This window comes from Oncorhynchus gorbuscha, linkage group LG03, assembly GCF_021184085.1.
Source record: "Oncorhynchus gorbuscha isolate QuinsamMale2020 ecotype Even-year linkage group LG03, OgorEven_v1.0, whole genome shotgun sequence".
NCBI lineage: Eukaryota > Metazoa > Chordata > Actinopteri > Salmoniformes > Salmonidae > Oncorhynchus > Oncorhynchus gorbuscha.
This window is the reverse complement of record NC_060175.1, coordinates 23,285,632-23,297,680: the sequence shown is the minus strand read 5'-3', so window position 1 is coordinate 23,297,680 and position 12,049 is coordinate 23,285,632. Positions and strand designations below refer to the sequence as shown.

Sequence of the window (12,049 nt, the reverse complement as noted above, 5' to 3'; positions counted from 1 at the left end):
AGTTTAAGGAGGGCTTGTCATTTGTTTATGGTTTTCACACACAGGCTATTATATCGGATTAAACAAATGATGTAGGCTAAAGTATGATGAGGGAGGATGGATGAGTTGATGAGCGAGAGTAGGCATAATTATGTAACCACCAATTGTGAATGAAGAACAGGGTGGGTCATTCTATTATATTCATCTATTCTAAATATAATCTCAATGTTATATACTCTGACCTACTTGGAGTACACAGTGATTGTGTGCGTAAATTACAATTGCAAGAATACCAAGAGGAATGGATGCATTCATTAGCGTTGCTACAAAATCTGAATGGAAACTAATCCGATGGGGCCTCCAGAGTGGTGCGGTGTTCTAAGGCTGTGCCACTAGAGATTCTGGGTTCAAGTCCAGGCTCTGTCGCAGCCGGCTGTGACCGAGAGACCAATGAGGCGGTGCACAATTGGCCCAGCTTCATCCTCCAATCGCGCACTAGCGACTCCTGTGGCGGGCTGGGCGCAGTGCACGCTAACACGGTCTCCAGGTTTACGGCGTTTCCTCCGACACATTGGTGCGACTGGCCTCCGGGTTAAGTGGGAATTGTGTCAAGAAGCAGTACGGCTTGGTTGGGTTGTGTTTCGGAGGACGCACGGCTCTCGACCTTCACCTCCCGAGTCCGTACGGGAGTTGCAGCGACAAGACTGTAACTACTAATTGGATATCATGAAAAAGGGGTAAAAAAAAAGATTAAAGAACTAATCATGATGGCATCTGAGTATTCTTCTGAGCCTCAATCTGAACCTTTTCCTCTGAGTACTAAGCACAAAAATGTGCAGTTGATCAACGTGTTCTATTCTTTCTCTCTCTCTCTCTTTGCAGTGAGACATTCTCCTTCGTGTTGACAGAGGTCGACGGCAGTAGGAGGAATGGCTACTGCAGGAGGTTACTGGTAAATGTCCTCTGAATGACACCATGGATCATGAGAATTACTCTCCGGTGTTTAGTTTCTCTTGACATGATGTTGTTTCCTGCAGCCCAGTGGCAAAGGGGCACGGCCTCCAGAGGCCTATTGCATCATCAGCCAGGTGGCCTGCTTTGGACTCTTCTCCAAGGTGAGTGGGGAGGGCGTCATAATACACACACATTATACACTGCTCAAAAAAATAAAGGGAACACTAAAATAACACATCCTAGATCTGAATGAATGAAATATTATTATTAAATACTTTTCTTTACATAGTTGAATGTGCTGACAACAAAATCACACAAAAATTATCAATGGAAATCAAATTTATCAACCCATAGAGGTCTGGATTTGGAGTCACACTCAGAATTAAAGTGGAAAACCACACTACAGGCTGATCCAACTTTAATGTAATGTCCTTAAAACAAGTCAAAATGAGGCTCAGTAGTGTGTGTGGCCTCCACGTGCCTGTATGACCTCCCTACAACGCCTGGGCATGCTCCTGATGAGGTGGCGGATGGTCTCCTGAGGGATCTCCTCCCAGACCTGGACTAAAGCATCCGCCTAGACAGTCTGTGGTGCAACGTGGCGTTGGTGGATGGAGCAATACATGATGTCCCAGTGAAGCACAGGGGTGGCAATGTGGGGTTGCTTAGCTGCAGGAGGGACTGCTACTCTTCACAAAATAGATGGCATTATGAGGGGAAATTGTGGATATATTGAAGCAACATCTCAAGACAACAGTCAGGAAGTTAAAGCTTGGTTGAAAATGGGTCTTCCAAATGGACAATGACCCCAAGCATACTTCCAAATTTGTGGCAAAATGGCTTAAGGACAACAAGGTCAAGGTATTGGAGTGGCCATCACAAAGCCCTGACCTCAATCCTATAGAATATTTCTGGGCAAACTGATAATGTGTGTGCGATCAAGGAGGCCTACAAACCTGACTCAGCTCTGTCAGGAGGAGAGGGCCAAAGTTCACAACTTATTGTGGGAGGCTACCCAAAATGTTTGACCCAAGTTAAATAATTTAAAGGCAGTGCTACCAAATACTAATTGAGTGCATGTAAACTTCTGACCAACTGGGAATGTGATGCAAGAAATACAAGCTGAAATAAATCATTCTCTCTACTAGTATTCTGACATTTCACATTCTTAATATAAAGTGGTGATCCTAACTGACCTATGACAGGGAATTTTTACTAGGATTAAATGTCAGGAATTGTGAAACTGAGTTTAAATATATTTGGCTAAAGTGCATGTAAACTTTCGACTTCAGCGGTAGCTCATGCAAAAACATAATACACTTCTCACTTAGAAGTGCTTCCATAAGCCAGTTATTGTGCTGGCTCTACCTTTAACTTTAATCTGTTTAACCCAGTGTTAACCAATCCAGCAGCACACTAATATAGACGGCAACCCTGTTGACAATAACCAATCCATCTGCCGATGTGTATCGGAACAATATTCCGTTTACATTTTTAAGATCTCTATTTTTTTAAATGGAAAAAAGATAATGGCACATTAGGATTGTATAGCTTAAATTCTATTCGTTCCGATTCACATCCCCAAAAAGCGCCACACTATATACGCGCTTGTGAGTCCTAGTATACCCTGATTCTTACAATTGTGCCATATGTCAAACTCAAAAAAACAACCTTGGTTTTGTATTTTACTACCTGTGCAGTCTTCAAATTTAAATGAACAAAAAAAAGGAAAAAGGTCAGCCTTACCCTCCTTAGTCTTCCTCTAGATCCAAACCTGATTTTAAGTCGAGTTCCATATTGCATAAGTTTAAAAAATGAGTTAATCATACCCATTTCTCCTTCCCCTAAAGCCAACCTTATTGTAAGGTTCTGCACTGCATGAATCAAAATATTTAAACATTTAATACACATTGCACCGCATTACAATCATGTATCAGGGACGATTTCAGCAGGAGGTAGCTATCACTCACAGCCACGTTGTAATCTTCAAGTCCTTGAACTCTTGGTTGTTTATGTACAATTTATCGACCAGTAGACATTCTGCTTCTCTGCTCTGAGACTTGAAAGTGGGGTACAGGGCATGTCTTCTCTCCGCTATTGAATGGGGAAATTGTTCATTAACAGAGAATGGGGTGTTCTTCAGCTCCATGCCCTGTTGTAGCAAGGCAATCTTCAATGAGGGTTGTTCAACTGATGTCGTCATCCACCAGGGTGACTTCTAACCCTTCCAGTAGATGATCTATGCTGCGGCAGTCAAGTAGAGTGGTGTGTCAGACGAAGAGAGAAACGGGCTGGTCTAGTAATGACATTCCCTACTACTTCATTAGGCCAAAATTCCAGGATGAGTCTAACTGTTTATGAACAACTATATTTAGAACCTGAGCCACTCTTCTACATACACTGACTAGTTGGGATAAGTGTTAACTAGATGAGTATAGCATTCATCAAAAGTCAGGTTGCAATACATTTACATAGGGCTGATGACACATTCTAAATGGTAGGCCTAATATGGAGGCTGGTCTACCCATAACAGAGCTTTACTACAGTATGATTGGTGCTAACAATTTATATAATTCTAAATGTGTTTTTCAGATCTTTGATGAGGTGGAGAAGCGCAGGCAGATCTCCATGGCGATGATCTATCCATTCATGCAGAGCCTGAGGGAGGCGCCGTTCCCTGCTCCCGGAAACACTGTCAAGATCAAGAGCTTCATACCAGAGTCTGGAACAGAGGTATGGAGTATTTATTATGCCAAAGCAGCAGCTACTCTTCCTGGGGTCCAGCTAAATTAAGGCAGTTTATACAATTTTCAAAACATTACAATACATTCACAGATTTCACAACACACTGTGTGCCCTCAGGCCCCTACTCCACCACTACCACACCTACAGTACTAAATCCACGTGTATGTATGTTATCGTGTGTGTCTGTGCCAATGTTTGTTGCTTCACAGTCCCCGCTGTTCCGTAAGTTTTTTTGTGGTTTTTAAAAATGTAATTTTAATGCTTGCATCAGTTACTTGATGTGTAATAGTTCCATGTCGTCATGACTCTATGTAGTACTGTGTGCCTCCCATAGTCTGTTCTGGACTTGGGGACTGTGAAGAGACCTCTTGTGGCATGTCTTGTGGGGTATGCATGGGTGTCCGAGCTGTGTGCGAGTAGTTTAGACGGACAGCTTGGTGCTTTCAACATGTCAATACCTCTCATAAATAAAAGTAGTGACGAAGTCAATCTCTCTTCCACTTTCAGCCAGGGGAGATTGACATGCACATGAATAATATTAGCTCTCTGTGTACATCCAAGGGCTAGCCGGGCTGTCCTGTTCTGAGCCAATTGCAATTTTCCTAAGTCTTTTTTTTTGTGGCACCTGACCACACGACTGAACAGTAGTCAAGGTGTGACAAAACTAGGGCCTGTAGGACCTGCCTTGTTGATAGTGTTGTTAAGAAGGCAGAGCAACGCTTTATTATGGACAGACTTCTCCCCATTTTAGCTATTACGGCATCAATATGTTTTGAAACATGACACTTTACAATCTAGGGTTACTCCAAGCAGGTTAGTCATCTCAACTTGCTCAATTTCCACATTATTTATTACAAGATTTAATTGAGGTTTAGTGAGTGTTTTGTTCCAAATACAATGCTTTTAGTTTTAGAAATATTTAGGGCTCACTCCACTCTGAAACTAACTGCAGCTTTTTGTTGAGTTTTGCAGTCAATTCGGTGGCTGACATTCATAGTGAGTCATTCGCATACATAGACACACTGGCTTTACTCAGTGGCATGTCGTTAGTAAAAATTGTAATAAAGCAAGGGGCCTAAACATCTAAGCTGGGGAATTCCTGATTCTAACTGGATTATGTTTGAGGCTACCATTAGCATATAATTAATGGGAGGGCACTGGGACTTGTGCCTGCATGTACGTTAGCTAGTTTAGCTAACTAAAGTACTAGCCAGTTGGCTTCGAGGAAAGAAGAAAAATCGAATTAAATATCTGAAGTGATCACTACATCATTTGGATACTGCTTTAAAGCAAATATCTGCAGCATTAGTAAAGATGTGATCAATACATGTTGATTATTTAATTCCTGTGCTGTTTGTAAATACCCTGGTAGGTTGACTGACAACCTGATCCAGGTTGCAGGCACTGGTTACAGTTTGAAGCTTTTTCTTGAGTGAGCAGCTTGATGAAAGCCAGTCAGTATTTAGGTCACCCAGAAAATATACATCTGTTTTCACACACATTCTCCAGATACTGACTGTTAGCTCTTGGTTATCTTCCAAATGGACAATGACCCCAAGCATACTTCCAAAGGTGTAGCAAAATTGCTTAAGGACAACAAAGTTGAGGTATTGGCGTGGCCATCACAAAGCCCTGACCTCAATCCTATAGAACATTTCTGTGCACAACTGAAGAAGCGTGTGTGAGCAAGGAGGCCTAGAAACCTGACTCAGTTACACCAGCTCTGTCAGGAGAAATGAGCCAAAAATTCACGCAACTTATTGTGGGAAGCTTGTGGAAGGCTACCTGACACATTTGACCCAAGTTAAACAATTTAAAGGCAATGCTACCAAATACTAATTGAGTGTATGTAAACTTCTGACCCACTGGGAATGTGATGAAAGAAATACAAGCTGAAATAAATAAATCATTCTCTACTATTATTCTGGCATTTCACATTCTTAAAATAGTGGTGATTTTCTGGGTTGCTTGATAAGCGTCCCAGTAAAGCATTAAAAACAGAGGTAGACTTACTCATGTAATTTACATTGGAGCTGATAGTGCAGGGTGAACTGCATGAAATGGTCTTCCTACTATTGCACACCGCCTCAGTGCTAACAATGTAACTCTAACTCTGGCTTATATGCTCATGATTACTGCTTACATTAGCAGTAGGATAAACAGATGTATTTGACGCAATTAGGGATACATCAATTAAATGACTTGCATTGTTTGCCAATGCCCCTAAGATCATGCATTATGACAACGCATTGTCACAATGGTAGGGAGCTGGTCTTGGATCATTTACCAGTCATTGTTTCAACGCAGCCTTGAAATGCGTGGACAGAGTCCAGGAGCCAAGATGATTTGGATGGACTCCGTCATTCCTGTAGAGTATCTTCTGTTTCCAGAAGCTGTAAAAGTTATCAATAACAGGGGTATTTAACTCAATTCCTAGAGGATTGTGTGTCTTCTGTTTTTTGTTAATTCCATTAAATTCATGGCCAATTAAAACCTAGTGAACCAGGTGAGGGGAGTTCCTAATTAATCAATAACCTTCATTGATCAATCGAGTACAGAGAAGGAGCAAAAACCCGCAGCCCTTGAGGACACAGTTTGGAGACACACAAAGCCCTTGGCATCACGATGAGGATCAAGACCTTCATCCTAGAGTCCAACACTGAACGAGAGCTCTCAGATCTATCTCTCGCTCTCTCGCTCTCTCTCTCTCGCTCTCTTTTCCTGAAGACCTTTTGTCTCTCTGTTCCTGGCCTGTGTGTCTCCAGGTCATCAGTTTGACAAGGCCGTTGGACTCGTGGTTGGAGCATGTGGATTTCCGGACACTGTTCCGCTGTCTCACAGACGAGGAGGTGCTGCGGGTGTTTGCCTCCACCGTTCTTGAACGACGAATCATCTTCATGGCTGACGAACTCAGGTACAGCACCAACCCTAATCCTAACGCCAAAAGGACATCACTGAGCCTGGGTTGTCTGGGACAAGGGCAGGCCTGTTGTCTGCATGTTGAATGGGTGTAAAGTTTGTACCTGCTTCCCCTCCTACAGTACCCTGTCCCAGGTGTTGCATGCGGTTGCGGCGCTGCTCTACCCGTTCACATGGCAACACACCTTCATCTCCATCGTTCCTTCAGTGCTGATTGATGTCGTCATGGCACCCACTCCCTACCTGCTTGGTGTGCAAAAGAACAAACTGGATGATGTTGTTGACCAGAGCGACGTGAGTGTGTATGGTAGAGCGGAATGAGTTTTGTAGACGTACTGTACACGTCGGCTTCAGAAAATACTATTTGATGAAATAGACTGATTTTTATAGAAAGTTAAGGGCAGTTGCTGATTGGCTGTAAACAATGTTTTACTGTTATGTTTGGGATCAGGCATTCCTGTCTCTACACTGTGACTGACTGCAGATGGGAGAATATATATCCAGTGACACTCATTAAGCTACCACTAACACAATTACAGCCTATGGAAACCAGCCAGTGTGCGTATTATCTCCGACCTGAAGATTTTGTGTGTGTATTTCTGTCTTATAAACAGATGCTCATTGTAGATCTGACAGAGGGAGCAGAGAACACATTCATCACTTGTGTAAGTATTTGCATGCCCCATATTTCCCCTCAAGTTCACAAACAAAAGTACATAAATAAACTAAAACGCTTATCTCACAATCAGATTAGTAAACTAGCGTCACTACTCCCATGATTCTCATTTTGAAAGCCTACTTGATCGTGTGTGGTTCAGACCAGTTCAGTTCAAATGTTCTTCCCTGTCTGGCTGAATGTGTGTATACTCAGAAATACCAAAACATTCTCGCTGGTCTGGCAACAACCTCTCAGATTCCTCTGTCCTCTCTTTGGCACAGATGGGAGACGAGAGCACCATTCTACCAGAGAAACTACAGGAGGAGCTTCTCCAGGCCTTGTGTTGCAGGAAAGACAACTCCAGTGAGTGGACCCATTCTCCATTTTTTTCTGATGACTGACTAGAATTTTTACTCTTGTTTATAGGGCTTAAGAGGATTCTGTAAACACAGTGACTCAGGCTTTCATTCGATTTGAGATAAGACTGACTCCATCAGCAACAAATCAAACCACATGAGGCAGAATCATAGTTTATAAAACCCAATGATAGAAGTGAGATCCTCTATCATAGTCCATACAAACCCAATGATAGAAGTGAGATCCTCTATCATAGTCCATACAAACCCAATGATAGAAGTGAGATCCTCTATCATAGTCCATACAAACCCAATGATAGAAGTGAGATCCTCTATCATAGTCCATACAAACCCAATGATAGAAGTGAGATCCTCTATCATAGTCCATACAAACCCAATGATAGAAGTGAGATCCTCTATCATAGTCCATACAAACCCAATGATAGTAGTGAGATCCTCTATCATAGTCCATACAAACCCAATGATAGAAGTGAGATCCTCTATCATAGTCCATACAAACCCAATGATAGAAGTGAGATCCTCTGTGCAGAATGAGAGAAATAATGATGAGGTGTATGTGCAAAGAAATGTTCTGGATGGTTGCTGTAATATGAACATAAACCTCTCTCATACCACACAGTATGAACCCTGGAATGTCCCAAGTTTATGCTAGTCTGAGTGTGTGTGGGAGGGTTGTGATGTTGGAGAAAATACTGTAGAAACATACACCCAAGGTTTGACCAGCGTCACGACCCTGGAAATTCTATTCTGGATACTGTTGACGGTGCCTAAGTGGATTCAGACACAGATGCACTTCTGAAATCCCTCAGTGCTCACACACAAACCCAACCCCCATCCACACACATGCCAATCCACCATGTGTTGTGGTTGCCATACAGCTTAACAAAGTTGTCTTGGAGGCTTTTCAAACTATGATTGTGTCACCAACATATTGGCTATCTCAAAGAAGACGCCACTTAAAAACTGACAATCTTCTGTACACTTTGTGTCCAGCCTCAGAATATATGAGGGGTGTTGTCTGAGGCCTTTCAACCAGTGTTTGTAGACACCTCCTCAGCATCCTGACTGTATCATCTGTATTCTCTGTACTCTGTTTTCTATCTAGCCTCGGAGGAGTTGAATAAGGTGGTCTCGGAGGCCTTCCTCTCCTTCTTTGTGAAGACTGTGGGTCACTTCCCCTCCCATGTTAAACGCAGAAGTGGCGGGCAGCCTGGAGTATTCCAGATCAACAGCTTCTGCAAGGCCTCCGAGCCGAAGGCCAGCCGCCAATTTGTCAAACGCTTCATCCAGACACAGATGTTTGACCTCTTCATCCAGGAAGTGGAGAGACAGCCCACACAGGAAGGTCTGGTTGCATCACTTTCTGAAACAATAGGATGGAATAGAATAGACTACAACTTTAATTTAATTTGGTTTATTTGGATAGGGACAAGTACAAACACATTGAATAAACAATGGTCCAGTGCACGTCTTTTTAAGGTTCTAATAGAAACAAAAGAAAGAAATGCATAATCACTAAATCACATTAACGCAATTATATGCACAAAGTAAATATCATACATACAGTGAGCTCAACGTATTTCTTTTATTTCCCCTTTTGTTTAACCTGGTAGGCAAGTTGAGAACAAGTTCTCATTTACAACTGTGACCTGGCCAAGATAATACAAAGCAGTTTGACACATACAACACAGAGTTACACATGGAGTAAAACAAACATACAGTCAATAATACAATAGAAAAATAAGTCTGTGAGCAAGTGAGGTGAGAAGGGAGGTAAAGGCAAAAAAAGGCCATGGTGGTGAAGTAAATACAATATAGCAAGTAAAACACTGGAATGGTTGATTTGCAGTGGAAGAATTTGCAAAGTAGAGATAGAAATAATGGGGTGCAAAGGAGCAAAATAAATACAGTAGGGAAAGAGGTAGTTTGAGCTAAATTATAGATGGGCTATGTACAGGTGCAGTAATCTGTGAGCTGCTCTGACAGCTGGTGCTTAAAGCTAGTGAGGGAGATAAGTGTTTCCAGTTTCAGAAATTTTTGTAGTTCGTTCCAGTCATTGGCAGTAGAGAACTGGGAGGAGAAGCGGCCAAAGGAAGAATTGGTTTTGGGGGTGACCAGAGAGATATACCTGCTGGAACGCGTGCTAAAGGTGGGTGCTGCTATGGTGACCAGCGAGCTGAGATGAGGGGGGACTTTACCTAGCAGGGTCTCGTAGATGACCTAGAGCTAGTGGGTTTGGCGACGAGTGTGAAGCGAGGGCCAGCCAACGAGAGCATACAGGTCGCAGTGGTGGGTAGTATATGGGGCTTTGGTGACAAAACATGGCACTGTGATAGACTGCATCCAATTTATTGAGTAGGGTATTGGAGGCTATTTTGTAATTGACATCGCCGAAGTCGAGGATTGGTAGGATGGTCAGTTTTACAAGGGTATGTTTGGCAGCATGAGTGAAAGATGCTTTGTTGCAAAATAGGAAGCCAATTCTAGATTTAACTTCGGATTGGAGATGTTTGATGTGAGTCTGGAAGGAGAGTTTACAGTCTAACCAGACACCTAGGTATTTGACGTTGTCCACATATTCTAAGTCAGAGCCGTCCAGAGTAGTGATGTTGGACAGGCGGGCAGGTGCAGGCAGCGATCGGTTGAAGAGCATGCATTTAGTTTTACTTGTATTTAAGAGCAATTGGAGGCCACGGAAGGAGAGTTGTATGGCATTGAAGCTCACCTGGAGGGTTGATAAGTCTCCAAAGAAGGGCCAGAAGTATACAGAATGGTGTCGTCTGCGTAGAGGTGGATCAGAGACACACCAGCAGCAAGAGCGGCATCATTGACGTATACAGAGAAGAGTCTGTCCAAGAATTGAACCCTGTGGCACCCCCATAGAGACTGCCAGAGGCCCGGACAACAGACCCTCCGATTTGACACACTGAACTCTATCAGAGAAGTAGTTGGTGAACCAGGCGAGGCAATCATTTGAGATCATTTCAACTGTCAATCATTTGAGAAACCAAGGCTGTCGAGTCTGCTGATGAGGATGTGTTGATTGACAGTCGAAAGCCTTGGCCAGGTCAATGAATACGGCTGCACAGTATTGTTTCTTATCGATGGAACTCACACCTGCCTGCTGCCATTCCTGAGCAAGCTCTGTACTGGTGGTGCCCCGATCCTGCAGCTGAATCAACTTTAGGAGACGGTCCTGGCGCTTGCTGGACTTTCTTGGGGGCCCTGAAGCCTTCTTCACAACAATTGAACTGCTCTCCTTGAAGTTCTTGATTATCCGATAAATGGTTGATTTAGGTGCAATCTTACTGGCAGCAATATCCTTGCCTCTGAAGCCTTTTGTGCAAAGCAATGCTGCCGGCATGTGTTTCCTTCCCGGTAACCATGGTTGACAGAGGATGAACAATGATTCCAAGCACCACCCTCCTTTTGAAGCTTCCAGTCTGTTATTCAAACTCAATCCGCATGACAGAGTGATCTCCATCCTTGTCCTCGTCAACACTCACACCTGTGTTAACGAGAGAATCACTGACATGATGTCAGCTGGTCCTTTTGTGGCTGAAATGCAGTGGAAATGTTTTGGGGGATTCAGTTCATTTGCATGGCAAAGAGGGACTTTGCAATTAATTGCAATTCATCTGATCACTCTTCATAACATTCTGGAGTATATGCAACTTGCCATCATACAAACTGAGGCAGCAGACTTTATGAAAATGTATATTTGTGTCATTCTCAACTTTTGTCCATGACTGTAGAATTTGTCTAACGTTATTTGTTATCTTTGCCATGAAATGAGAAGCAGCAGATCTGAAACCTCACTTGACCTGCACATTCCTCATTCACTAGATGAAATTAAATGGTTATTACACTGAAATCAGTTTCAGTTCATCAATTCCAATTTCTTTGTTTCTCTATGAATAACTGTAAAAACTAATTAGGAGTGAAAAACGACAATCTAAAACCAGAAAATATTTAACTGAACATAATTTGTGAAAATATAAAACAAAATTTGGGGGGTTAATTCACAGATTTAAGAGGGCACACCCTTAGTTGTTTATGAATCATTATTTTAAAAGGTACACTACATGACTGATAGTTTGGACACCTGCTATTCGGACATTTCATTCCAAAATCATGGGCGTTTAATATGGACTCCCCCCCCCCCCCCCCTTTGCTGCAATAACAGCCTCCACTCTTCTGGGAAGGCTTTTCACTAGATGTTGGGAAATTGCTGCGAGGACTTGCTTCCATTCAGACACAAGCGTTGTTGGGTGATTAGGCCTGGCTCGCAGTCGGCGTTCCAATTTATCCCAAAGGTGTTCGACGGAGTTGAGGTCAGGGCTCTTTGCAGGCCAGTCAATTTCTACCACACTGATCTCGACAAACCATTTTCTTTATAGACCTTGCTTTGTGCGCA

The 12,049-nt window shown here is 42.8% G+C and overlaps 1 protein-coding gene across 1 annotated transcript in view; it reads left to right on the top strand.

Annotated features, from left to right (window-relative positions):
- The window catches only part of LOC124028822 (DENN domain-containing protein 2D-like), a 32,517-nt gene that overhangs the window by 15,818 nt on the left and 4,650 nt on the right, over nt 1–12,049 (top strand). The window contains exons 5-12 of the mRNA XM_046340760.1: nt 862–931; nt 1,017–1,094; nt 3,526–3,666; nt 6,444–6,592; nt 6,720–6,891; nt 7,212–7,262; nt 7,537–7,618; nt 8,738–8,977. Of these exons, the coding sequence (XP_046196716.1) occupies nt 862–931; nt 1,017–1,094; nt 3,526–3,666; nt 6,444–6,592; nt 6,720–6,891; nt 7,212–7,262; nt 7,537–7,618; nt 8,738–8,977 (983 nt within the window). The remainder of the gene's footprint in view (nt 1–861; nt 932–1,016; nt 1,095–3,525; nt 3,667–6,443; nt 6,593–6,719; nt 6,892–7,211; nt 7,263–7,536; nt 7,619–8,737; nt 8,978–12,049) is intronic.